General features: G+C 45.1%; 2 protein-coding genes across 6 annotated transcripts in view; one reads left to right on the top strand and one right to left on the bottom strand.

Annotated features, from left to right (window-relative positions):
- The first annotated feature begins 37 nt into the window (after positions 1 to 37).
- ICMT (isoprenylcysteine carboxyl methyltransferase) lies at positions 38 to 4,898 on the top strand. 2 transcript variants are annotated; one of them, XR_008442822.1, is made up of 6 exons: positions 38 to 271; positions 480 to 568; positions 1,326 to 1,495; positions 2,760 to 2,977; positions 3,118 to 3,356; positions 3,961 to 4,051. XR_008442822.1 is itself a non-coding variant. In XM_054009438.1 (5 exons), the coding sequence occupies exons 1-5, from the start codon at positions 59 to 61 to the stop codon at positions 4,141 to 4,143; spliced, it is 873 nt and encodes a 290-aa protein (XP_053865413.1). In that variant the 5' UTR covers positions 38 to 58; the 3' UTR covers positions 4,144 to 4,898. The 2 variants fall into 2 exon arrangements, 1 of the variants encoding a protein (XP_053865413.1); XM_054009438.1 differs by lacking the exon at positions 3,118 to 3,356 and having other exon boundaries at positions 3,961 to 4,898.
- A 4,654-nt stretch (positions 4,899 to 9,552) lies between these two features.
- RNF207 (ring finger protein 207) overlaps positions 9,553 to 27,569 on the bottom strand; it is a 36,029-nt gene continuing 18,012 nt past the window's right edge. For 3 of the 4 annotated variants that reach the window (XM_054009089.1, XM_054009091.1, XM_054009092.1), the window contains 13 exons: positions 27,146 to 27,221; positions 26,770 to 26,895; positions 26,298 to 26,344; positions 24,730 to 24,802; positions 23,769 to 23,837; positions 23,129 to 23,197; positions 22,468 to 22,589; positions 16,747 to 16,939; positions 15,402 to 15,587; positions 13,641 to 13,692; positions 12,543 to 12,660; positions 12,131 to 12,223; positions 9,553 to 10,703 (listed from right to left, as the gene is read on the bottom strand). In XM_054009089.1, coding sequence (XP_053865064.1) covers positions 10,547 to 10,703; positions 12,131 to 12,223; positions 12,543 to 12,660; positions 13,641 to 13,692; positions 15,402 to 15,587; positions 16,747 to 16,939; positions 22,468 to 22,589; positions 23,129 to 23,197; positions 23,769 to 23,837; positions 24,730 to 24,802; positions 26,298 to 26,344; positions 26,770 to 26,895; positions 27,146 to 27,221 — 1,381 coding nt within the window. In that variant the 3' untranslated portion in view covers positions 9,553 to 10,546. Of the gene's footprint in view, positions 10,727 to 12,130; positions 12,224 to 12,542; positions 12,661 to 13,640; positions 13,693 to 15,401; positions 15,588 to 16,746; positions 16,940 to 22,467; positions 22,590 to 23,128; positions 23,198 to 23,768; positions 23,838 to 24,729; positions 24,803 to 26,297; positions 26,345 to 26,769; positions 26,896 to 27,145; positions 27,222 to 27,569 lie in introns of all 4 variants that reach the window. The other variant, XM_054009090.1, reaches the window with a different exon arrangement.

Below are 27,569 nucleotides of genomic sequence, written 5' to 3'. Positions count from 1 at the left end.
GCGGTGCTTGGCGGCCCAGCTCTCGCGCGGCGGGGTTGCGGCCGGGCCGGCCGCCGTCATGGCCGCCGCGGAGGGGCGCTTGGTCCCGGAGGGCCGGGCCAGCCTGGCCGCCTTCCTGCTCGGGGCGTCGGTGGCGGCGCTGCCGCTGCTGCTCTCGGCGCCCCCCGCGCTGCTGGCCGGGCCCGGGCTCCAGGGCCGCGCGGCGCTGGCGCTGCACGTGGCGGGGATCAACGCGCTGCTGCTGCTGCTCTACCGGCCGCCGCTCTACCGGGTGCGGGCCGGGCCGGGGCGGGGCGCGTCCCTTTCCCGGGGGCGGGGCGGGGTCTCGCGGGGGGGCGCGGGTCCCTCTGCTCCCGGGGTTCGCACCGGGCCGATGAGACCGGCTGTGGGCGGGTCCCCCCGGGCGCCCCGGGGAGCCGGGAGCTGCCGCTCTGGCGCGGAGAGAGGAACCTGTGTCTGTGTTTCATGTTCCGCTTCAGATCGCGATCCGTGCCTGCTTCCTGGGCTTTGCCTTCGGGTGTGGTCTGCTGCTGAGTTTCGGACAATCCTCCTGGAAGCACTTCGGCTGGTAAGAAAATACCCGGTGAAGGATGGTGTCAGGGAGCCCCGTGTGCAGCTGAGGTCAGTCGGGTCTGAAGACGATCACTGGACGGGGATCTGTGCTGAACAGCATGGCCGGTCTCCGTCCTGGTCGTGTAAGGCAGCTGACTGCATCAGAAAACCTGCATAATTGTCACTGATTTTTGGTCTGAGAAGAAAGCCAAAGATTGACTGGGTCATGCACATCTAACTCCCCTCCTGGCCTTTGCAACGATGTTCCTCCCAGTGAAGGGTGAGGTACCCAACAAGTGAAATATATGCAGTCAAACCAGTGGCCGAGAGGTTTGGTATCCTATTGCTAGAAATTAGAGCTGGAAAAATGTAATATTTGGTTATCTAGTTGATACCCCTCCCATTGCAGGATTGGTTGGCATTGTAGAATGATTACAGTCTCTAGCTACTGCTCTGGTCTGCTTGACTTGCTTAGATAGAATTGTATTACCAATACCTTGAAGCATCCAGTCCCTCCTAAATGAAAGAGTTAAGTTTTGTTTTTAATATATATGTGTACATAACTTTATACAAATGACATGTTTGTTCCTAACATACTTGAATAAATAGTGGAGAATAAGAGTTGCAGAATTCTAGTTATGCTGCTGTGAACAGTCAACAGGGTACCATGGATTTCAAAACGTAGGATTCCAGAAATAAACACAGCAAAACATAACTGCACTTTTAAAATACATTAAGTTCAGCTTAAATTCGGTGGGTTTCTTCTTTTCTAGGTATATGTGTTCCTTGTCACTGTTCCATTATTCTGAGTATTTGGTGACAGCGATCAATAATCCCAGAAGTTTGTCCTTGGACTCTTTCCTCTTAAACCACAGTTTTGAGTATACTCTAGCTGCTCTCTCTTCTTGGATAGAGTTCACAGTTGAAAAAATCATTTATCCAGGTCAGTAGCTTTATTTGAGGTTTCTGGGTATGTTTTTAAAGAGAATAGCAATTGCTCATGGGTGAATATAGGCTGTATTTCACATGAGGGGACTGCGTAGGTAGCATATTTTAAGCAATTCATAAAGGGCGAGAAATTCCTAGGATTAAATTATTCTCATGCATATGTTAGGTGAAGTCCTGGCCCTGCTGAAGTCAGTGGGTTTTCTGCCATTGACTTAAACAGCACCAGCATTTTCATGCCTTGTGTATAGGTATGACTCAGTGTGTTGGTGTTTAAATACATTTTATGTGGGATTCTAATAAAGCATGGTAAAGGATGGAACCTGGCACTTACACTGTTAGGCTTGATTAGTCACATTTAGTTATTCTGTGTCAGGGTGTCTAAAGGAGAAGAGATTTGATGAGAGTGTACTGACCGTTATCTTATTCCCAAACACTTTGCATACTGTATTAACTCTTGAAATCGAGGATAGTTTTTAGGCAATCTGGAATACCAATGAATGTTTGGCATTCTGCTAAAAAGAGTTTGAAGAGGAGATATCTTGCTGACTGGATTTTGTTAGTGCTCAAGCAAGATTCATGTTACCAATAATTATCAATTATTTGGGGATTCTTTGTCTTTTTAGACAAACTTTTTTTAAATCAGTTTCCTGGAATGGGAGAAGTATTTATGGCTTCCCCTCTGCCAGTATTCTATGTCAGACCAAAGAGGGTTGGATATGGCTTCTTTGGTGCTGCTCTTGAATGGGTGGGGAAAGTCTGTAGAGTGCATTTGCTTTCCTCTGAGGACTGAGCACATCAACTTAACCCCATCCAACTTGTGAAACAAGAGACACTGCTTAGTTCCAGGGTTAGATTCTCTTTGTAGCTGTGTATTCTGATCACTCTGCCTTTGCATTTAGACTCACCAGGAAGAGTTAAGACACACTGCCTGCCGCCTTGTCAGTATAGCTGGTGAAGAGTAAATAGTGTATCAGACTTTTGTTCAAATGTTTTGTTTAATTTTTATAGACTAAAATTGTACAACACACACTGCATTTCTGTTATATACTGTCTTAAAACAACAAGAGCATGCACACCAATCTCTTGGGGATAGTATATAACAACTTCGGGGCTTTGATCTGGATGCATCAGGTTAGGTTACTGAATTTTGAGGATGCTCTCTCCCTATCCTAGTCCTCTCACCCTAAATTTCCTTTTTTACCTGCAATAAAAGAGTGAACTTTTAAAACATGTTGTGACCAGTACTTATTCACTTGCAGAAATGAAGCACATCACCTGGCTCAGTACAGTAGGGTTATTGATGGTGATCTTTGGGGATTGTCTGAGGAAAGCTGCCATGCTCACAGCTGGCTCCAACTTCAACCATATTGTTCAGAATGAGAAATCGGATACTCATACTTTGGTGACAAGTGGGGTGTATGGGTGGTTCCGGCACCCGTCTTACGTGGGATGGTTTTACTGGAGTATTGGAACACAGGTACTGTATAAAATACACTTAGCTATCTTGATCTTCTAGTTTTTCTTAATGATACCCAGAGCCTGTACCTAATTTATTTAGCAAATGATCAACTGTAGGAGTCCCTGGTATGGATTTTGACACATTCTGTCTTCCACCAGCACACTTTTAGCTGTGAGTCATGAAACTGCTGGCCTCTGAACTCTCCATCATGTGTGATGTTTGGGAAGACCATATCTCCTTAATTTTCTATATGAAATAAGCAGAGGCAATGGAGCGTGGGTTTGAGCTGGAACACTTTCAGAGGTTCAAGGTGTGATCTGCTGCTAGCCATTGGACCTTAAAGCTTCCAGGGTGTGTCCAGACCTCCTTTTCATCTTTACTTCCCAAGTGTCTTCCAGTAAGCCATCAGACTTGCCTTATTCTTATTGAATATTAGTATTGTACAGGACTGACAAGTAAAATTAACCTGTTTAGTGTACATAAAACCCAGGTCAAATACTTGAAACCAACTACAGTATTCTTGTAACTTAAAATGTCAGTATATTAGATACTGTAATTAGTTTATAACAAACCTAGAGTATCCGATATATAAACCTTGTAGTTGTATGAGTGGTGATGGTGGTGGTTGTTATCTTTTAAAGAAAAATTATAAATATGCAAAGCCACATATGCATAAGCCTTACAAGCCTGAATTCTCTTAGCAGCAGCACACTCTTTGGGTCTGGTATTACAATAGAAAGAAATGTCGGTGCTCTTTCTTCATCAGAACTAATTTGTCATACTTGGTCTAGAATGCAGAGAGATGATTCTTATCAAGAACAAAATTCTAAAAATTTGTTTTTGGAGAATGGGGACCTTTTAAGCCTTACTGCAGATATATGCTTTGTGGACAACTAATGAAACTTCATTTATTTTTCAAACAACCAACTAAAAACCTTTCCCGGGGTGAACAGAGTTTTGCAAGGCTGAATTGGACTGTAACCACTTGTGTCCTCTTACAGGTTTTACTCTGTAATCCCATCTGTGTTGTTGGCTACACTTTAGCATCCTGGAGATTCTTCAGAGAGCGAATAGAAGAGGAGGAGTTTACGTTAATTCACTTCTTTGGAGCAGAGTACCTGGAGTATAAAAAGAAAGTGCCATCAGGTCTGCCTTTTATCAAGGGAGTTAAAGTGGAACTGTAACACGTGAAAAATCAGACTGACTGAGCGAACACCCAGCTCCAGGCATCATATGGAAAGGAACTATGCATAGCACTATGTCGTGACACGCTCTAGGAGTAGCCAGTCTCTGTTTACTGGTCATCCACTGGAAACTCATTTTAAAGGCTAGGCAGCTGGAACACCTTGCAAATAAACTAGAAGCTCAGTCAAGATAGGAGTCCTTCCTAGATGCATAGAGGGATCTTCTGGATTATTTAATCTATGGTGATCCTAAAATGAAGCATAATGCTGGTGAAAAGATGGCGCACTCTACCTACAACAGCTGAGTTGTACTGAAATGTGTTAACAGATTCTGTTGAACGAGCTATGCACTTCCTAGTAACTACCATTGCACTAGAAGGGTGCTGGTTGGAAGCTCATATTTGTATGGTGAAACTTTAAAATTAAAGCTTTTTGCCCGTAAAAAAGCTTAACAGCACAGCTTTAACCTCTCTGGACCTGACTCCACAAGCCTGCAGTGTGTGGAACTCCCACTGAAGTCAGTGTGGTAATATCCTGCTTGGAGGGCTTTCAGAACCCAGCCCTTTATTTCTGTCTTTTAAATGCATGAATTTACATACCGTTTTGGGGATATACTTACCTGAAAGACTGGCAGTGCGGCACAAAGCACTGTCTCCTAATATAATGTTAATAGGGGGCTCTTTCAATATTCAAACTTTCTTAAATCACAAATAATCTTTCATTAAACATCATGAAAGCTCAGATTGAAAACTTAACTCAATTGTTGTGTCCATCAGTTACCTAGTGCCATGAATTTAAGTTTCATTATCATGTTGTCATTTTCCCATCGCCCTCTTGGCAAGAGTCTGTCCTGTCAAATTGTAAACTTGCGTCTGTAAAACAGTCTTCAAAATCATGCTGCATTGTATCCTATTTAAATAACTTTTGTTGTTAGTTCTTTCTCTATTCCTAGTTCACTCAGAGAAATTACAAGTTTGTTCCTGTTTTTGTGAAATGCAGAGAAAGAACAATAGCAGGCAGACTTGCAATAGGCCTTAGGTAGTAAGATTCTTGCCTGGTTCTAGAATATGTCTTGGATGTTTTATCTGTACGGGAAACACTTCCAGAAAATATGCTAATGTAGGAAAATATTTTTCTGATTAACTGGTGATATTCTAAATATTCACCATTCTGGAAATGATTTGTATTCAGATTTTGTGGTATAATTTATTTTCTGTTACTATATACCAAAGAAGTTCACTGTTTCTTTGATTCTAGATATACTTTCTTGTTAGAATGAGAATTGTATGCTGGCAAGTAATGGCTTGACTTGAAGTATTCCCTTAATTAAGGTACTGTAACATAGTTCAGGAAATAGAGCACTGGCAGAAGCTGCTTTTGTAAAGATGTTGCCAACTTCTGTTGGGTTGTAATTCAGAGTTCTTTTGTGGTGCTGACGACTATATCGATAGTTTGGAATGCTTAAGTTTACAATTGAAATACCACTGGGAACACACTTTGATATTAAAATGAGGCATGTACCAAACAAGTTGGAAGTCAAATTCCTGTAGCCCTGCATAGGAAGGGATGTAGGGACAAATTGTGAATCTCTTCTCTCTTCCATCATGTAAAAGCCTTTTCCTACCCAAGTTATGCCTTCAAATTTCAGTAAAAAGCAACAGAGGGTCCTGTGGCACCTTTGAGACTAACAGAAGTATTGGGAGCATAAGCTTTCGTGGGTAAGAACCTCACTGCTTGCATCTGAAGAAGTGAGGTTCTTACCCACGAAAGCTTATGCTCCCAATACTTCTGTTAGTCTCAAAGGTGCCACAGGACCCTCTGTTGCTTTTTACAGATTCAGACTAACACGGCTACCCCTCTGATACTTCAAATTTCAGGGCACCTGATGCATTGAATTCCAGTTAAAATACCCACTGTTACAGTAAATCTCCTACTGAATATATTTGTTGCTTGAAGAAAAGGATATGAAACGTCAGCAGGGCTGTATTTGGTTAATGTTGTCTTTCCTCTGCATAATTATTTGTAAGGACTTGATTCCTGTTCAGATTGCTTTTCCTTTGCAATAGAAGTGCCTCCAATGTACTTCTGAAAGAGTTCTAAATGTTGCTATCTGTCTGTAGCCAACATACCTCAGAAGAAATCTCAAACCAGTTAAAAACTTAATACAAACAAGGATTTTTAACTGCGCTTATTTTATTAAGATGTTTCTCGTATGAATTTTTCCATTGTATAAATGTTTCATAACTAAACCTACTATTGATAATGATACTGACCTTCTTTGTAAAGCACTTTGACACTGAAAGTTGAAACGCATCGCACTATAGCTGGCAGTGTAATTTCCCCTGTTCGTGTACACATACTAGCCATTGCTCTGAGAGCTAGTGCAAGTATAAATAGCTGTGTAGCCGCGGTAGTATGAATAGCAGCAATGGAGGCATGGCGGAGGCATGCCGAGTACAAACCTGCCTGGAACTGGTCAGCATGTACTCTGCATTGCTCGTGGCTACACGGCTATTTGTCCTTGCGGTAGCATTCATCTAGCTACCATTAATATGTGTATATGTGAGCAGGGGAATCACACCCCTAGCTTGTAGTATAGACGTGGCACTAGTACCTAGCATGTATGGGCTAATTAGAATTCACCTGAATCAAGAACCGAGAAATTGCACGCTGATCACAAAATGACCCAGCAGAGTAAACTTAAAAAGTGCTCTGGAGTATGGGGTTTGTTTTGCCAGGTAGTGAAAAAATATACTAGGGACTTCGTTTATTACATGAATACATTTTTTATTAGGTCAAACTGTTAGAGCAATACAGTGAGAAACTACTTGCTTAATTGTGTGCTATGTGAGACACTATGTGGGTCAAATATCTCTAACCCTAAGCATTTTATGCTGTGTTACTACTCTAGTCTTATTGTCAGAGGCTTGAGCTCACATTATCTTTCTCACACTGCTGTTTGAGGTCCCTTGTTAGGAAAAAAAATCCTCTGTTCACCACAGAAGTCTATATATCTACAACTGCTGGACAACTTTATCAGCAGGAGAGTTGGCTAGATTTCATGGGTCTTTCCTCTTGTGTGAACAGTCATTGTTCACAGTGAGACTTTCATTCTCTTGTCAGTTTTTGTGCTTCATTTCATTGTGGCCAGAAAGCAAACAATCCAGTAATTGCTTCAGTGTAAAACTGAGACTTGTGGATTGCATATTGGCTCCTAGCTGCTAAAATTTACCACTTGAAACTATTTAGATAACTTAGTGTGATGGAGGGGTATTAATTTAATAAATTAGTCTTATTCTTTTATTGGCACTTGTTTGGAAGGGTTATTGTCTTTTTTTGACTCTCCATAAATGGTATGCTTTACATCATTTCACTTGCCTGGGATAACGGTTTGCTCATGTGAAGTATCATGGGTATTTCTAATGCCCCTGTCACTGATGACATCAATTCTGGTGCCTAGATACTACAGTTACCCTTTGGGTTTGGGATATATCTACATGTTCTGAGTCAACACCCAAATGTAACATTTGTAGCTATGTTGGAAGAAGACCTTTTTCATCTGTGTAGCTGGAGGTTCTGACTAGCACCCACAAAGCCTCAGGTTCTGTTGAATAAGCCCTTTGTAGGATGCATGTTGTCACAGTGAGAATGCATTTTCTTTAGATTGTGTCTATCAGCAAGAATATGAATGGGCACAGCAAATGATTTACTTGGTTGATGCAGTGGTCAGTGAAAGCACTTTCTTCTCCAATGACCCGGACAAGAACTTTCACAAAAATCAGATTTGTGCAGGGCATGTAGGTTCATCCCAAGTTTGCCCCAAGTCAATTTATATAGCGCTAATGTTCCACTTCTGGAGATGTGGGATCTTAGTACTTTATCCTGTGGTGTAAATATCTGGAATGATTGCTGCAGCCCTCATTCCCAAAGGAAAGGTGAGTCGGAATTCACAAAGAAATGAAGATCACCCTTTAGTTCAAATTGGGTTTTCAATTTATTTATTAATCAAAATGGCCCCTTTGGCACATGCTGCAGCACAGAGTCTTTAAAAAATCAAAGACCTTGTCAATGAACAACTTCTAGGTCTGTACCCAGTGAGTAAGAACTTCATTCTGGCCCTCGGTAGGTTCGCACAGTCTCATGTTGGCAATTAACTTATGAAGCCCTGTGGGAAAGGACTTAAACTCACTACTGCAAACAGTATTTATGCAGCCTGGGAAAACATCTTCACCACCAACAAGGTAAGGTACAGGCTACATAAAATTCTATGTATTTTAAAGCAGTCTACCAAATTAAACTTGTCAATCAATCTGATTGCTGGCTCACTGACCCTTATTTACTAACAAGGGTAAAAGGCACTATCCTGTTGTTCAGGCCAAAAATTTAGGACTTGTATGTGCTCAATAGGTCGCAGAAGTGTTCCATAGGTTTTTTCAAGTCACCTGCTTAGCTTGTATTTAAACTATCCCCTGCAGTGTTTGCAGTTTAAAATTTGCAATTTTAAGCTAGTGCAGGAGAACCAGAAAGTGAAACTGACCTCTCCATTTTTATTGTCCAAAGGTTTGTGAAGGACGGAGTGATTAGCATAAACTGTCAAAAGGAAACTAGATTATTAATAATGTCAGTTGGGGTGAGGGGTTAGTACGAACACTTTGAGTATTTATTTATTCTAATGTCCGACAAAAAGTAACGTAGTCACTCGGTAAACAACTAATTCCTAAAACTGTTGCTTTTTGTAAACATGTTATGACTTTAGGAATTTACTTTGCGCTGGTTCCTTGACTTTCATATTCTGCTTGTAGCACAGAGTGAGTGTTCTTTGATGGTCAGGATACAACTTCCAAATAATGGCACAGAGTAACTGTCCATCTATTGCACTTTCTTACTGCCTGGAGTAGCTTCTGATCTCACTGTCTTTATTTTATTTGGTAATTTGTCATTGGATTGGAATATGAGGAGGAAGTCACCTCCTGCCTTGAAAACACCTCAACATTCCTGTTGCAATAGGAGATTGTTACCTTGTTATATCACAAGATGTTTGAAGTCTGTTTGTTTGTGCTGAAAAAAACTGTTTACTAGAATCACTCCACAATCTATTTGGGCCTGCTGAGACCAACTGTGTATTAAATGAATGGAGTAGCTCTACCCTTTTTTCTTACATGAAGAAATGTTCATTACAGATATTTAAAGGTTTTTTTCTTTTGCGGATGTTGAGAATTCTTTCCATTTATTAAATAAAACTATAATTGGTTAAAATAACCTGAAAAGGTGTGGTGATTGTAAGGGAAACATATTCTCTTTGAAACTTATCTTCTGAGAAGTCTGCTGGTGGGAAGGTTGTTGTCCCATGCAGGCTGGCCCTCCCAGAATTCCCTGGTGGGTGTAATCATGCTATATTAACAACTTGCATGAAGTTTCAAGAACTGATATTTTATTTTTTTCAGATTTTTAATATACAAAGCTGTGTACATCTTGTATGGAAAACAAGACTTCTGAACAGTCTACAGCATAAAAACCTCAGGAAAACATTGTTGTCCTACTGATCTCATTACACTAAAGTGCTGAAGTGTTAAAAACAATTCCTCCCCAAAATAACCGCCCCAAACCCAGCTTCAAGGCTATGCAAGGTGACTTTCTTTTTGAGGAAATAGCTACATTCCACTTTTAACAAAGAATACATTGTTTATTTAGCTAGGCTTTTAAATAAATTGTATTCATTGGGGCAGGGAGTAGGGGTAGTGGGAATAAAACTTACGTAGAGCTAGCTGTTTTCATGCATTTAAAATAAATTGATAGCACAATGTCAAAATTAGGCTTATTAATACTCCATTTTTTCTAGGTTCACCATCAAGAGCTTACAGTTTGCTTTGAGCAGCTGAGACAAGGGATTTCAGGTGTGAAGTATATCAATATTTGTTTTTTCAAAGTTTCCATGTGAAGGAGAAAGGAGACCAATTCCAATAACAAGTTACTGACCTGATGGGGGGCCCACCAAAGAGTTCTGACTCAGGAGATACTGGACTTCTCTGCTGAATAGAGGTTTGAATTTATTGATGCAGAAAAATACAGTATAACGTTGTTGAAAATACACAAATAGCCAAAGAAATTGGCCTGGGAAATCCGACCATAACTGATTAAAAACCATCTGATAATGTAATGAGAACAGTATTTAGATTAACTGAATTGGTGAAGCCTTAATCTGCATTTCAAGACTCAATTTCATCAAACTAAATTTGGAAATGCTGGTCCTTCCCATCTTGTCAAGTCTTTATTTCAATGGATAGATCCTCTGTAACATACCAGCCTGACTCAACCATAAATGTACTTGAGAAACTCCTATTTAAGTCTTTTGTTTGCATATATGAAATGCAAAGCAGTGCAGCTTCTTGGCACTCTGCCTTGCCTAAGTTGCAAAATCTTTCTGGCTGGGACTCTCTGTCCCACCTTTCTGTTTGGTTCTGTAAGTGTCTTTCAGTAGGGAATCCTCAGTGACAATGTTCAGCATTCGGTTGTCCACTTTGGGCTCCCTGTTGTCTTCCATGCTTCTTGTCAAGTCGTTCCTAGAGCAGAAAAGGCACCTTGGCTAAATCACAAAAAGATCTAATTGTCAGATGGCCTGAATATTTTATTAGCAAACTCTTATTTAGAAGAGAGATTCTAGGCAGTCTACTGCTGTGTAATAATGTTATTCTTATGCTTTCCACATTTGCTGTATTGAGTCTGTGTAGCAAAATTGCAATAGCACAAATCACATGGACTTTTTTTTTTAAATAAATAAAATATCTCAAAGTTCCTGTTGTTCATGCAGTATGTAAAATGCTGCAAGTCTGCATGGGATGACTGAGATTCATCCTTAATTAGGTCACTTCACTGATTAAACCAAGCTCCAATTACAGTAGTTCTCTAAAAAACTGAAAAACAACAAGGAGTCCTTGTGGCACCTTAGAGACTAACAAATTAATTTGGGCATAAGCTTTCGTGGGCTAGAACCCACTTCATGGGATGCTTAACCCCATCCGTTAACACTTGGCACCTGGCTACAGCCAGGACCGCAGGGAGTTTAATAAACAATGAAAGAAGCCTCACCACGCTCCTCTGAGGTACATCAAAGATACTCCAGGGACCATGTCACCTGCTGCTGCTCTACATTCTCCTCTGAGGTGGAGTAAAATTGTTGCTGGCATTTAAGGGCAGCACTGCAATGTGCTTTTAGTGGCTCTGTTCCATCTCTTCCCCAGGTTTTCCCTCAGTTGCGGCAATGCAGTGGTGGACGACAGGATCTTTGGATATGTCACTTTCCTCATTCATGTAGGGTAATCCCCTTCCCCTTTTTCTCCCCCTTGTTCTCGCCACCAAATGTTTCTAACAATTAGTGTATTTACACACTAGCATCTCAGGGTTCTAGAACTCTCAGGATTTCCTTTAGCACCCATTGCTTCAGCTGCAGCTTCTAAGCCCTTAGAGACTGTCTGTAGAAACAAACTCTTGGTTTAAATATTACTGTAGATGGGTTTTTCTTCCCCTTTCTCTTGTAATTGGATACTGAGTTAATTCTGTTTAGATACTATCCTGTGTTTCTGTAATTTTGAAACTTAGTAGAAAAACAAATTTAGGGAAGGTGGTGAAGAACTGTGGGGTGGGCTCAGCAAGTAAATTGCTTGAGCTGGAATTTAGCCAGGATAGTCTGGCTAAAAAACCAAAACCACCTCCTCTTCCTTCCCCATGAGCCCTACCTTTGCTGCAAAGTGCATGGTGATTGTTAATGACCACATTGTTGAGTGTGTGCCCTCCTGGCAGTGCCCAACACTACCTGCAGCATCTAAGGTTCTATGGAAGTCTTCTAGTTGTATTTCCTAACTTCAGTATTTTAGTTGACAATTTTACATGGAAAAGAATGACTAGCTAATTTGCCAGTAATTTGACTTATTTTGGTATCAAGTATTCAGAGAAGCCATCAGCATTCTAACCATTCCACCCCATCCTCTACCTGTGTGTTATTTCGCTGGTCACTGTGCTGTCATCGTAAATTTTGAGCAGATTCTCTGTCTGGTCATCCTTCAGTTCCCTGGGTTCTTGTAGTCTAAAGTGAGATGAAAAGCAGAGTGAGCTGCCGCGGTTTTGATGGTACGCTGTATTTGTAACAGGACGTGAGCAGCACTAGAACTGCAAGTTTTCTGTCCACAGAACAGATAAAAGTGTCAGAAGGGGCAGTACAAGCTTCCCTGTACTCCTGTCTGTCAGCTAGGTCTCCGTGGTGTCCTTGCTGAGTGCCTGCAAGAGCACTGGTTGTGTTTTTGAAATGTGGCTAAGTCTACTGGAGACTGGACTGAGACACACGAAGCCACCTCAAAGACCCCCAAAGCCTCTCCTCTTGGGGAAATGGCTCTGTGCTGTCTTACCTGGGCTCCAGCCGTTCCTTCACCTTAGCTATGGAGCGGACATAGGGGGCAATCTGTTTGGTGATGGTTGTCAGGTAGCTGTTTTCCTGTTTCAGCTGCAACAGGTCATGTAACTGTGCTGCATAGAAAGGGAACACATTGTAACAGGACCCAGCAATTCACCGTCTTTCAGAAATTGGGGCTTTTGTCCTGACTCTTAGCTTTCAGAGGCTGTTTTTTCACGGATGTCCTAGGAGTTTTTATGAAGTCATCCAGCATGTCCTCTGACCTCTTAAGTCTCTGAGGGGCCTTGTTACATGCTTGTTAACTTTCTGCTAAGTCCAGGACAGATGCTATAAACCACAACCAACTGAAGCACCAGAGGTTGCCATCTCTTCATGCTGCAGTTAACCAGCCATCTATGGGAGAGATTTGCAAAGCGACTGTGCTTCTTAGATACTTTAATCTCTGACTATCCAGACTTCCCTCCAGACTCTGCTTTTCAGTTTCTCTTTCTCTAGGCTGACCTTTTATTTTTTGAATTCTGTGGTTTTTCTAGTTTGTTTCCTGTTCTCTTGCTGCTTCTTGAGCTCTGTCCACAGTGTCCTTTGAAACTGTGTTAGCACCTCTCTGAGCTACTGGGTGGAGATTTGCTTGACAGTTACCCATCCTGATTTACCTTCTCTAACAGAATCTGCTCGGGATGGGTAGAGGAGGGGGTGCTGGGCTGGACCATTCTTGCCTCACCCATCAGCATGGAATGAGTGAGAGGTGTAGTAGATAGAAGACAGCAGGACTGGGGAAGAGAGGTAGAGGGATCCGCGTGTGTGGGAAGCGAGGCTGATTTCTCTGAGTGGGGCAAGGCCTTGTGCTTTGTGTGGCATTCCAGTGCTGGAAGCCCTTGGAGCAGAGAGCAGCAGAGGAGCAATTTACCAGCTCTTTCTCACGTTTGAAACTTCCCCGTTAAACTAGAATGTGTTATGACCACACACAGACTACGTTAGCACTGTAACCGCTATCACCACTGAGCAAATGCACGTTAAACAGAGACCGTGAGTTGGGGAAGAACATCTCACCACACGGAATCAGTGGGTTAGTGGACAGAACTGTCACAAATACCTTCATAAATTTCCTGCTCATTTGCCACCCTCTGATATGTTTCCTCCCAAATCTGAAACAAAAATAGTGAGCTGGACAGCGTGTTGCAATAAAGGACTGAAGTATCCTTTCCAAGGGACGTTTGCTGAGCCTGTTTCTTTCCCATCATTCCAGGCTGGCCGAGCAATCCACTCCGCAGCGAACAACTTGCAAATACCGCAGCAGCAGCAGCCCCTTTAGTACAGACCAAGAGTCTGGCCCTTTAATTTTTCTATAAAAAGCAACAGAGGGTCCTGTGGCACCTTTGAGACTAACAGAAGTATTGGGAGCATAAGCTTTCGTGGGTAAGAACCTCACTGCTTGCATCTGAAGAAGTGAGGTTCTTACCCACGAAAGCTTATGCTCCCAATACTTCTGTTAGTCTTAAAGGTGCCACAGGACCCTCTGTTGCTTTTTACAGATTCAGACTAACACGGCTACCCCTCTGATACTTAATTTTTCTAGTGACTCAGGCTATTGTAGCTATAGCTGCACCACTGTAAGCTCCCTAGTGTAGCCGCTCTAAGCCGATGGGAGAGAGCTCTCCCGTTGGCTTAATTACTCCAGCCCCTGCGAGCGGTGGGAGAAGCTTTCCGGCAACATAGCACTGTCTACACCGGCGCTTAATTCGGCATAAGTTTTCTGTCACGTGGGGGTGGCTAATTCACACGCCTGAGCGACATAATTTATGTCGACTTAAGCTGTAGAGTAGCCATAGCCTGAGTGGAGCCTTTGCAAGACAAGAAAAAGGCTGGTGACTTTCCATCAAACCATTTCTGGGGCAAGTCTCCTAGGGCAGACTCTGCATCCAGTACTCATGAGTGCTATTTCGTACAGACCACACCCTTACTCAGGATCCAAACCTGCCTGCTAGCTGGGTACACGGGGATCAGGCTAGGGCTCCAAATGGAACCAGCCTCACTTGCCTCAGAACACACTATTGCTCTCAGCACGTCATATAGCCTCAGGTCTAGACCACAAAGCAGATGTCTTTGTCTGGCAGAACTAGAAAAATCTTGGCTAATGAAGATCTCTAGCACTGGACTGAACCTAATGATTCCAGTATAACAGGGGTCGGCAACGTTTGGCACGCGACTCGCCAGGGTAAGCACCCTAGCAGGCTGGGCCAGTTTATTTACCTGCTGACGCAGCAGGTTTGGTCGATCGCGGCCCCCACTCGCCGCGGTTCGCCATCCCGGGCCAATGGGGGCGGCGGGAAGCGGTGTGGGCCGAGGGATGTGCTGGCCGCGGCTTCACACCGCCCCCATTGGCCCGGGACGGTGAACCGTGGCCAGTGGGGGCCGCGATTGGCCGAACCTGCCGCGTCAGCAGGTAAATAAACTGGCCCGGCCCGCTAGGGTGCTTACCCTGGCGAGCCGCATGCCAAACGTTGCCGACCCCTGCAGTATAATCTCATTTCGTTCCACCTTGTCTGTCATCTCCCTTCTACCTTCCAGCGAGGGGGGGAAAAGCCTGCTGTGTCCAACTGTCCATCGCTGTTTTCTGTTTATTTAAAGGAAGAGGGTAGAAATGTGCAAATGCTCTGCAAGGAGCCAACTATGCTAGAACAACCCCTGATACCTGCCCTTTATGCGTCCGTCCTACTCCGAGATGCTCCATGTTCTCTCCCTGGGCTTGGCATTGGCCTGACTCATCACTAATGCCACTGTGTACTGCCCTTTAGGGAAGCTGCTCTTAGAGCTGGTGGCAGGGGCGCTAGAATGCCAGCTGCAGGAAACGTACCTCTTCAAACATGCTCCGCATCATTTCCACAGACGAATACTCCGAGGCAATCTGCACATCCATCTGGAGGGATTTCTGTAGGATCTCACTCATGATCTCTGTCTTGATGAGGGAGTGATGCTTTGTGAGGTCACGATGCAGCTCCTGTACCTGATCCTTCAGGTTCTGAATCTCTGTTTGCAGGGTCTGCATTAGAAATATGAAAGGGGGTGAGTTATTGTGGAGTTTTCCTTTCACCCTGAGGAGACAGATGGCAACAGGTTTGGTTAAAGAAGAGGAAGGTACCTGGAAAATCCAGTCTCTCTTGATTTTCTTGCTACTGCTATTTTCTCCTGTGAAAGCCCTATTTTATCATAGGCAATATATGAGTCTTTGTGACTAGGTCACTGCTGAAGGCACAGAAGGCCTGGCAGTTATATATGGTACAGACAAACTCTTCTAAGCCAATGGACTTCACAGATTCCAAGGCCAGAAGTGAGCACTGTAATACTCCTGTCTGACCTCCTGTATAACATGGGTCATAGAACTTTCCCAATGTAATTCTTAGAGCAAAGCTTTTAGTAAAACATTCAGTCTTGATTTAAAAATGATCAGTGATGGAGAATCCTCCACAACCCTTGGTAAATCATTTCAATGGCTAATTATTCTGTTAAAAATTATGCCTTATTTCCAGTCTGAATTTGTCTAGCTTCAAATTCCGGTCATTAGACTATTCTCCTTTCTCTGCTAGATTGAAGAACCTATTAAATATTTGTTCCTCATGTAGGTATTTACAGACTGTAATCAAATCACCCCTTAACCTTCTCTCGGTTAAGCTAAACAGATTTAGCTCCTTAAGTCTTCTAGGAAGAGAACCAGAACCAAGTCCCCTGACTTTCCCTTGTAAGTTCCCATGGCTGGCATGGATGCCCTTCTCCATCACCATTCCACTGGCACTAGCAAACGACCATTGGAACCCTAAACACAGCGACAATGACACAACCAAAAATGTCTTGGTAGGTCTAGTGCCAAGTGAGTGCGGCTTAACAGCCCAGCTGGATTTGGCCCAAAGTTTCTAACTTTTCCACATGATGACGAAGAAGAAAGGGATAGAGACAAAGTGAATGAACTATAGGAGTGAAGGAAGAGAACAGTTAACTGGAGAACCAATTTAGCACTCTGCCCACCTTCACCATCTCTCTTGGCCTCCACTCTCTGGTTCAGGCCTGCCCTGCATCATTACAGCAGTTACTCCACATTTTTCTTCCACCTCTGGTAAGGAAAACCCCTCGACCAGGGCTAGCAGTCCCATGGTCAATGGTGAAATCAGGCTGTGTACTATATCTGCCCTCTTCCACGTACTTACCCGATACATGTTCTCATAGTTGCGACAGTGCTCAGTGAAGGGCGTCTCCCCTCCTTCGGCCAGCAGGACCTTGGTGCTGATGGAACGATGCATGGTTGGCTTTCGCACGATAGCGCCTGTGATGGACATCTTATCGCAGGAAGGGGGACAGCCAGGCACGATCAGTGTCGTGGAGCACTGGCCACCCGAGAGCCTTAAGCAGAGAGTGTGAGGTTTTTAAAATGTAGATAAGCAGTGCCATCAAATCAGCCGCTGGCTCTGAAATTGCCATTTAGCAGAAGCAAACTAGAAAGTGCCTCCATCTGCCTCATAGTGTCAAATAAGCATCCTCTGACCTGTCTGATGTTTGTGTCCAGTCTGTAGTGCGAGCCAGGCAATAGCCTCTTTGGACGTATTTTAGTTAGTCTGCCAAAGAGGAACCAGCTCCTCCTCCTTGAGAGAGCTTTCTTTAGTGCAGGACTAGGCTAGCATGTCCTCGTTCTATATGACAGCGTCCCTCCTTCCACCAGGCAAGGAGAAGATTCTAAGATCGCAGCTGCCCTTTGCTGGGAAAGATGCAGCAGCAGTTAAAGAAGAGGTCAAAGGTGGAAGAATTTCTGCCCTAACTGTATTTATAAAAGGCAGATCGTGCAGGCTAGAAAATCCGATTTCAAGTTTCATTTCTGACAATCTCTCCGAGGAAGCTCATTGCCCATGGCTACCGCCTCTGTCTGTGGGGGACAGGTCACATTCTGTGTCAGGAGTTATGACAGGAAAGCAGCAAAATCACCACCACTAATGAGGTAATATCACCAGTGCCAATCCTGGTACAATATGTTTTATTTAAAAAGACCCAGGCCTAGATCCTGTCCCTATCATGCAGTTACAGCACCGGGCAGAGTGGGCACTCCACCTGGCTAACGCTTCATCTAATACGTTCTTGTTCTAGTCCCTGCTCATCTGATTGAGATTTACAATCATGGAAACTGCCTGGAGACTCGATACCGGGAAACCCCAGTACAGTAGGGTGAACATGATCCTGTAGTACCCAGAGTTCCAGTTCCAATGCTATAGTTAAGTTGTTCTATGTTATTTCTATCTGATTTCTTCTGAATCAGTCTATAACTTTAAATACAAAGGTGTGGTCGTCATAAAGCCAGTAACTGAAGAATTGTTCTAGACCCCGAAGATGTCTATGAGGCTGTGCAGAGCGTGAGTACAAAGTGGCAGAAATACCCAATGAGAACCAATCAGAAACACCTCCTTAGATATGGATTCTCTTGTGTTGTATCAAGTGCTACCTGTGTCTTTGTCTCATCCAACCTATCGACAAAAATGTCAGTCACAAAACCCTGATTCTTGACCCCCTAGAAGAGTCTTGGTATAGAATCCCTGTATTAATTACACTGAAAACGTCTTGCTGCATGCACACACTGCATTTATTGGCCTCTTTTGATGGCCAAAAGAAACAGCTCTTCCAGGGAGCTGCAAGTAGGCTCCGACAGCCAGATCCAAGGAGACAGGAATGCAAGTTTCTGCAAAATATCCTTGGGAGTAGGTGACTTCACTGAGCTGTAAAGTGATTTGAAGCTGAAAATTGCCAACCATTATAGTAAAGAAGCAATATTTGGACAAGCAAACAGAAAATATACTCACAGCATGATTTAGCATTTCATCTGTTGTCTAATGATAATCAAACTCTTCAATGGGAAGCACTTCCTAGAAAGCAAGGTATTGCTACTCTTTGCATTCAGACTCCTCCCGCACAGTCCTACACCCAACAGCTGCTACCACAGTTCCATGCATTATGTAACGAATCAAGTCCCGTGCTAGAATCAATGCTCTCTGATCAGAGGAGGCAGCCGGACACCCACTCGCAGCTCTTGCTGGATTCCTATCATCCAGTTCCCCGCTTCCCCTCAGAATCCAAGTCTTGTGAAAGGCAGCCCGTTATATGCAGCTGAAATGTACCTTTGACAAGGAAAGGGTGCTCTGCAGTCCCCGGTGCAATGATTAGTTTCCCTGAACTGTAAAATCCACTTGGAAACAAGCAGTGATCCCCATTTCACAATGAGAAACTCTGTCCTGTTTGCAGGGCGAGCAGCTGGAGCAGAGTGGAGCGGCCTAGGCTGCCTGTGACATCAATTGGCCTAAATATATCCAGTGCAAGGGAACTGTGCCCTGGAGAGTTCTTTGAAATTCTGATAAAAATAGTGGCAGACCAACAGGCTGCTCTGGGGGGCCTCAGCTGAAACCAGTCACTCAGGTGAGCCAGGCCGAAAGGCAGGCGGCTTGTTTGGAGTGTTACGTGGGCTGGTGTTGGCACGGGGCAGAGATGGGACCTGAAAGCTTGCTCCCAGGACAGCCCCAGAGCAGCTAATCAACCAGGTGAGTGAGCGAGTTACTGTCAAGATCACAAAGAACAGCCTGGGGCTTTTCATCTTCACAGTGCTGTGCAAGCTCCCGTCCCACAGCCCTGGGAGGTGGGCCAGTAGGATCCCCCCCTGCATTTCACAAGGGACAAGGTGCAGCACAGGCAGGCTGGAGGAAGTTGGTGGCCATAGTAGCTGCCTTTTTGCATCGCAGCCTGATGCCCCTGTTAACCACATGGCATGCAGTGACTTGGTGCAAAGGGAGGGGGTCTGTCTGTGCTCCAGCTAACTCTAGGCAGAGAGAGTAAAGAGTCCTCCAGAGACTTACACAGAGAAGCTGTGAGACATTAATGGCGCCTTGTCAGTAACTGCAGGGGCCGTATGGGGCCTCCCAAATGAATATCTGTATGGTGATGTGATCGCCAGGTAGGCAGGATACTTCTGTAGCTGGGAGGCAGAGTGCTCTTGCAGTTGGAGCACAGCTGTGGAGCCAGGAGACCTGGCCTCTAAAGCTGGCTTGGCAACGTACTCTGGGTGACCTTTGGGTCACTTCCCCTCTCTGTGCCTCAGTTCTGCAGCTGTGAAATGGGGACAGTGGGGTTCCGAGAAGTGATTAAGGACCAGTGAGAGCTTTGGATAAGAGGGGATCGATATTATCATGCAGGATAGCTATACACATCAGCTGCTGTTACCTCGTCCTCCACTAGCCACTAGTTACAATGAAAGTCCTTTCAGTTGTTCCAAATGATTTGTTGCACCCCACGACTGGCACCAGTTATGGTCTGAAATCAATAGTGCTGGGCTCACGGTTTGTATGGATTAGAACAGGGAAGGCTCCTACTTTGTCAGTGATTATTATAATGGAGGAAATTCTTGGGAACACTTACTCCTTTTCTCCCAGACTTTGGCAATTTTAACGTAGTGGGATTTACCCATACGCTAAGGACGGCATTGGTCGTGAATGGATAAATACTGTCTGAGTCATTACACAGATTGAATCTATTTCCCCATGTTAAGTATCTTCACACCTCTTGTCAACTGTCTGAAATGGGCCATCTTGATTATCACTACAAAAGGTTTTTTTGCTCCTGCTGATAATAGCTCATCTTAATTAATTAGCCTCTTAGAGTTGGTATGGGTACTTCCACCTTTTCATGTTCTGTGTGTGTATGTGTATGTATATATATATAATATATATATATATACACACACACACACACACATACACAGCCGCCTGTGGCTATATAATCTCCTTACTATATGTTCCATTCTATGCATCTGAAGAAGTGGCCTGTAGCCCATGAAAGCTTATGCTCAAATAAATTTTAGTCTCTAAGGTGCCACAAGTACTCCTGTCTGTCTTATGTCACTCACCAGTGCTTGCCAGGAAAAGGTGATGTGTATGTGGAGGAATTTCTGGCAGTTTTTCATGAAAGCTGTTGTTAAACTAATCACTTTTCTGTTGACCTGCTTCAGCCCGCACCCCTTGCTTTGCAGTAAGGATGAACCCAGCTTCTGAGTCCATCATATTTGGCCAGACTGTATCTCCTGCAAAACACGGACATGCAGCTCCCCTTGTGCTCCAAACCCTGGTTTCCAGGAATTGCCAGTTCAAGCCACTGTGCCTGTTCCTGACATTAATCAGCACAGCTGTTATGTATTGTCCCTAGGACACCTCTCATCATGACAAAGTCAAGGGCAGCTCACTGGAAAGGTGGAGCTACGAGGAAGCATCAGAGTATTTCAGACCAATCCACTGGGCTGGGTTTTAAATTAAAATAAACAGCCGCCTGTGGGCCTGGGGCAGGAATAACCAGGGGTGCTGCAGGTCAGGAGTCCGGTACTCCGGCAGAGCCAGGCACGGGAAATTTGCACAGTACTTGCTCACAACACACCTGCTTCAAACTCTTGCTGGTCGGCTGTTCCTTTCAGGAGCACTAACCTCTAAGACGTGCTGGTCCCTTAATGCCAATGTAGGAATAAAACTGGTGCCTTTGAATGGTAAGTCAGCAGTCACAACAGTCTGAAATTTGCTTGGCATGCTGCCCCTCTCTCGGCTTTGTATTTGATGTACAGTGATGGCTTTCTACTCTGTAGGCTGTTTGGCTCTTCCAGGGTCACATATTGATTATCCAATCGTTCTGTGCATGGGTGATCTTCATGGGGGGGGGGGGGGGGGTGATTTTTGAAAATTTAACAAATCAAATATTCCAAACCAACCCATGAAGGCACTGTGGAAGGAGGCTGCTCCCTGTGAGTCTTATCAGTGACTTCTCCCTGAACGTGGAAGGACTGGTGACTTAGTGAGAGAGAGATTTACCCCATATACAAATACATCCCATACCAACCTCTTCAAAAGACAACTGTTACAAGGCACCTTTAGCTCCCGTCCCCAGAACGTCTAGGTAATTTTGGAAGAACTGCACCAGCTGGCACCACTAGCCTTACTGGCTGCTGGAGCTGGCCAGCTGGGGCAGCACTTACTCCTGGAGAGCACCCCGACTGCTACACAGCAGTGTCTATATTTCTGATCAGACTCCTGTCATCCTGAAATCAAGAAGGCAGCTGGAAGAATGATACGGGATGGCTGTGTGTTTAAAAGTCTATCCCAAATAGCCCAACAAACTATGACTCCAATACCTGGCATTCCAGTTTCTTCCACCGTTTAATCTAGACTATGTTGATGACCGATTCTACCTCTAAGTACATGTTCAGATGTGTACAGGACTACTCAGTCCTTTGAAAATACAACTTTACATTGTTGTTTCTCTGGTAAATTGCAGTGTGAGAGTCCTGGGTGAAGGTGGATCTCCTTTAGTGTGTAGAGATAACTTTAAATTAGGTTTAATTGAAAGAAAACTCCCTGAAATGTTTAAAGACAACTCACTTCCTGCCTCCATCCCTGCTCTGACATGCTCCTGTGAGATTTCCAGTGCTTACTGATGCTTCTTCAGAGCTCTGTGCTTTGCCCATCACTGAGACAGTGGTGCTGGATTCCGCTGGCTCTGGGTTAGTAAGGTGCTCAGATGCCATGGTGATGGGCATAGGTGAAATTAGATATGACACAAACGGCCAGGTTTCACTCCTGAGAGAGAGCAGAGCAGAAAGCTCCACTGTAGCATCCCAGGGACATTGACCACTCTCCTCTGGCCTGGACTCACTACCAGAGCTGAGCTACGCAGCCACCTGGGCACCTTTTGGTTTATCTGCGTTTTGTGTGAGCCACAGGTTAGAATTGCTACTTTCTTTCCAGCATATAAATCCTAAATTACTATTTACCCTCCACATCTTATTCTAAATCTCAGAGGCTCATGGAGACTCATTTTCCTCTCCCTCCCTGAGGCTGTAGCTGAGAAATGGAGCATCTTACATGTTTCCATTGCTGATCCCTGGTCCAATGCTGCCTCCGCTCACCACCACAGAGCGGCGTGGATTCAGCAGCAACAGGGGCTCCAAGCAATGGGCAAACTCAGCTCTGTACTCGGTGTTTATCTGCAGGGGCCAAAAGGAGACAGATTAGAACATGTGGTAAGGCAGGCATACCCAGCTGGATTCTGTTCCTTCAGTGAATATTCTCTTGCTCAGATACCATAAAATGTAGTGGGCTTCAAGACAGAGACAGCCCCTGAACTAGTCAGAATAGGACACTATGTTCTGTCTGAGAACCAGTCCATTCTATCCTTTGCTTGCTGGGGGAGGAGTTTTCTCCATACAAGGAAGAATGAAACACGCTTTGGGAACAGGAAATAACCATCCAGTCTAACGTGCTGTCTTGGCTTATCCCTTGGGCGGCGATTCTGCTGCCAAGCTGTTTGTGTAAGATGATGGGCATGTTGAAAGCGCTGTGGACTTCAGGCAGCATGGAGCTGGGGAAGTAACAGCAGCAGTAACTCTGGTATCTTGGACGTTTGGAGGTGAACTGGAGGCAGGTTCAGGACAGGGCCCCAAAACCGACATGAGAGGGTTGTATTAAATTCCCGAATGTGGGACTCGAGACAACAGAGCCTGTGAGTTGTGAGGAAAGGGTTTACCTTGCTCGTCTGCGTAGGTCTCAAGCGATGTGGAAGTTTGACTATTTTCTGGAGCCTCTCCATCAGTTGCTGAAATTAAGCAGAATATTTTGTTACAGCTTTCAGCTCCGCTCAGCTCCACGCCTTTTTGCCACAGTCCTGGACACGCTTCTCAATACTGGCCGAGCTTTCAGACCTGCTGGGAGCCCACATCTTCCTGTGGGCACCCAAGAGCACTTGTGAAGCTACAAGGTGGATGGTGAAGGGCTTTTTGCTCAGCTCCGCAAAAAGTCTTTGGGGGGTAAGTAAATGTTCCAGGGCCTGGGTGTAGTGACAAGTGCATGTATCTGTGCTTCTGATTCTCTCTGGCCTGGAAGCCTCGCATAGACAGGTGCTGGCTCCTGACTTTGCTGTATTTCTGCTTCCTGGCTCAGCTGACAGCAAAGTGCAGAGAGTGAGAATATAACCCCCAAAGTATGAATCAGTGAACCAAGAATTTTCCCACCTCAAGTAGGTCAGTGAATTTGGGGCAAAAGGCTGGGTAATTTCTGTACTCGGCTCACCCATCCCTTGCTTCCTGGTGAGAGACATGGCGCTGGACCTCCCTGGTATTTGTGGAAGCCAGCTGCTAGTGTGCGTTCTGGTCTCGGAATGTACTTACGTATCCCAAATCCAGGAATTCGGCTTTGTTCGCAGAGCTCAAAAAAGCAGAACAGGTGACCAGATGGACCTAGACATAATGACAAGCAGCAGTGCTGTTAATCACATCTGGAGGGGCTGGGCACCTAGAGATGGGCTGTTCTCACTCCTGGGGCAGTTCCCATTTCAGGTATAAGCAGTAAGTGCTAACCCAGCAGATGTCACTACTGCAGAGACAGCGAGGAGCCTGGCAGAGCCAGATGGAAAATCCTGAGGACACAAAACAAAAGCCCTATGTGCAACAGAGGTACCCTTCCTCTGGGAATGAGGCTGCACAGAATCCGCCACTCAGAGGGACAGATCTCGGGAGATACTGAACACCTGCCGCTCATTGACGTGAATGGGTTGGATCCTGCTCCTCTGAACTCCTAGGAATGTAACTGGGCCCAATGGGAGCTACAGCTGCTCAGCCCCGCTCAGGTTTTGGCTCCATTTCCCTGCTCCACTGTCACTGCTTGTTTTCTGGGAAAACCATTTCCAGGAGCGAAGTGGTCTGTGAACTCATGCATGGCCTTGCCAACAGACTGGCAAACATGGTGGGTGTTAGCCAATCTCCCAGCATGGAGCTACATGAAGGTTTCTAACAATTCTGGTCTAGCCCTACTTGAGACCTACTGCAGAACAGCAGGCAAACATGATTGCAATGCCCAGGCCACGTAACTAACTCTTCGATCAGATGGCAGTTTTCTTTTCCTGGGGAATATCATGGAGTTTCTAGGTAACTGAATTGCTGCACTATTTCAAAGAGCCAAAGAATCCTATGTACTGACCTAACTCATCTATAATTCCTGTGTAAGCAAGTAATCAGCCATGAGCATAGCAGGGGGAGAGAGGACAGGATAGCTGAGTCTTGAAAGGAACTGAAAGGGTCGTCTGAGAGGGTGCCTACGTTGCAGGAGTAGCATAGCCTGGCATGTGCTTACCTGCAGGGTGGGCAGCAGGGAGGCCAGGTGGGAGAGTTGCTCCTTAAATGCCTTTTCCTTCTCTTCATACTGACTGGAAGTTACAGGGGAAAAAAACATTTCACTTCAGCTTAGAGACCAGTCTGACCTGGACTCCAGACCAGAGTTTAATTGGTAGGACTGGAGTAATTTATACATTATTATTACTGCAAAAAAAAAAAAAAAATCTGGTACAGCTCACCTAGTGGCTGTGTCCGAAGGGAACCTAATAGTATTTTACTGGGCAATACCCTTGACCTCTCTGGGGCTCTTGCAGGTCACTAGGTAATTATACTTAGCCAAGTTCAGGGTCATTATAATGTAACCTGGACTGTGGACTAGAAGATTGGAAAACCCCTGTAGTAAGACGGTGCTGGCTAGTACACTGCACTTGCCATGTTGTTTAATGGTCTGGACGCTGACTGAGAGATGAGTACCCTGAAACTTAGTGGTGTTCATTTGTATTAATATTAAAATATTTCGCAGTGATAAGGACATTTGTGTTCCAGGCAAATATTTTTTTCAAGTTCAAATTGGGATCCAAGTTATTGCAGCGGGAGGTAAGAGCTACGTCCAAATCAACTACTCTGCACCTGCTTCCGTGTCACTGTCCCCGCTGTGGGGGAGCTGCCTTTGCTGAGGCTCGGCACGCAAAATGGAACTGCTGAAATCTTTGTAAAATATTTACCAAAAAGAAGGGGGGAAGAAGAGTAAAACCTGTAATTGTCCACTGCCGAACGCTAAACCAGGTGCAGGAGTCAGCACGTCACTGTCCCATGGGGCTGCCACCCTGCTTGCAGGGCAGCTGGCCTAGATGAAGGGGCAGGGGCAGGACTGTGCAGGTGCGAAGAGAGGTGCTCGCTAATATTAGCTGCAGCAACTCTTATGCTCATAGTCCGTAATAAAAATGTTGACACTAGAGGGCGCCTTGCTCTGTCTGCTATAGGTAAGACCTGCCATTTAGAGCTACCAGTAAAATGGAAGCGGGCAGGTGAGAGAGAGAAATCAGTAATGCAGATGCAAATGCTGACAGCAGACTCTGTCTGGGAGGAGAACAAAAACACTCTCAACAACAACTTATTGAAGATGATCACAGTGGCCTTGATCCTGCAACACAAGTTCTTGCCACTGAACGGAAAGGAGCGGGGAGGGGGGTGCGGACTTTTGCAAACGTGGCCACTCTTCTTCCCAGCACACGTGCCAGTTCAGGTTCCAGCCTTTTCCTGCAAGCCGAGCAGGAATCCAGGGGCTCCTGCACGCTAGTCTAGCTGATCGGAACCAAGGCGTCCGCTTGTCTGGGGACAGGTTCAAATGCTAATCTTGGCAGGTGTGCAAAGGAGGAGTTGACTCTTTCGGTTAAATGCAAATGTATCTGTTGCTCTTCCCTCTGCATGTGGATTCTGTTACTGGGTTGGGATATTGGGGGGTTTGGCAGAAGCCTTTTCTAGCTCCCCTTTAAAACATGGTCGTCTCTTTAGTCGGTTACGTATCCCATCCCAGTAGTAATAAATTATGACCGTGTTAAACCACTGAGTCTGGGTTGGTCTTACCTCTGAACAGCTTTCAGAAGCATCTTTTTTCTCTCTGCTAGTTTCTCCTGCAAAAGGTAGAAATGATCAGGCATTCCCATGGCTAGAGGCTGCAGTTACAACTCCCCTGCGGAGCGCAAAGAGCCTCCCTGCTCTTGATTCCAAAGGCTTTGCTGAGCTTTCCCCCATGTCCACTCAACAGTGAGATGAGGTTGATCAAAATACTCTTCTGCGTGGGAAAATAGAGGAGAATCAGCGTCTCCCAGACTTAGCCCACCGTCAATCGGGGTAACTCCACTGACGTCCATAGCTATACCAGTGTGAGCGAGAGGAGGGCCTGGGCAGTTAGATCATTCCTTTGATTTCCCCTTATGTGTGGGTGCACTGTTAGTGCCGTAACACCCCGAAGCGGTGTGCTGTAATTAACCCCATTTCTCTCTGGGCAGCCCAACAGAGACAGTCCAGCCGGTGGCTGTGCCAAGCCACTCCGTACCTGCATGCTACTGAAGAGTGAGTTGATGGATGTCTTCTCCTCATCTGCACTGTTGCGCACCTCCTCAATCATGGCTTTGAGGAGGACAATGGCCTCTCGCGTGGACGTCTGGAGCTCTTTCACGGCCTAGGAGGAAAGACAGCAGGAGGGTCAGTTGCAAGCAAGATGGGGAAGCAGACAGACTGATCCAGGACGTGGGTCCTGAGCCTGGGTACTGTCCACTCCCCACAGCAATGACATTTTACTGAAGCACAACTTACTCCAATACTGATGACAGCGGGAGCAGCCCTCCCAGTGCCGTTCCCTCGCCACAGTAATTTTGATGATAAACATCAACAGACTAAAACTCAGAATGCCTCTCTCAAATGCTACCCACCATCACAGCCTGGTCGAGCTTCTCGCAGCCTTGCATGTACGCAGTCTCGATGTCAATGCAGTGGGCTCGGCTTTCTCTGAAAGAGGCAGAGACCTGGGAATTAGGATCAGCCAGAATCCTGCATAACCTGCAAACCACTCTTCATCTCCTTTCGTCTGACCAGCCAGGGCTATTGGTGTACGGCAGTTAACGATGACCCTCTGCTCCCTTGAGGACCGGGGCAGCAGGATACTTGAACCTGGGTCTCTTGCAGCAGCAGGGGAACAATGAATGTGCCCTGCTCCCACCCATCTATCAGCTGTCTGATAGACACACGCCCAGTCCAGAGCTCACAGATCATATGCTGATTATTGACTGTTGACCCCAAAGTAGAATGTCACTGTCTCCCCGCTGGGCACTCTTGTTACTGTGAGTGCTGCTCTAG

Source organism: Malaclemys terrapin, chromosome 19, assembly GCF_027887155.1.
Source record: "Malaclemys terrapin pileata isolate rMalTer1 chromosome 19, rMalTer1.hap1, whole genome shotgun sequence".
Taxonomy (NCBI): Eukaryota; Metazoa; Chordata; order Testudines; family Emydidae; genus Malaclemys; species Malaclemys terrapin.
This window is presented reverse-complemented; position numbering and strand designations above follow the sequence as displayed.

What these genes read in the sequence shown, in the direction of transcription:
- ICMT (XM_054009438.1), top strand. Translation starts at nt 59, where the DNA reads ATGGCCGCCGCGGAGGGGCGCTTGGTCCCGGAGGGCCGGGCCAGCCTG. An exon ending in TCCTGGAAGCACTTCGGCTG is followed by an intron (nt 569 to 1,325) that starts GTAAGAAAATAC and finishes CTTCTTTTCTAG; the next exon opens with GTATATGTGTTCCTTGTCAC. An exon ending in TGAAAAAATCATTTATCCAG is followed by an intron (nt 1,496 to 2,759) that starts GTCAGTAGCTTT and finishes ATTCACTTGCAG; the next exon opens with AAATGAAGCACATCACCTGG.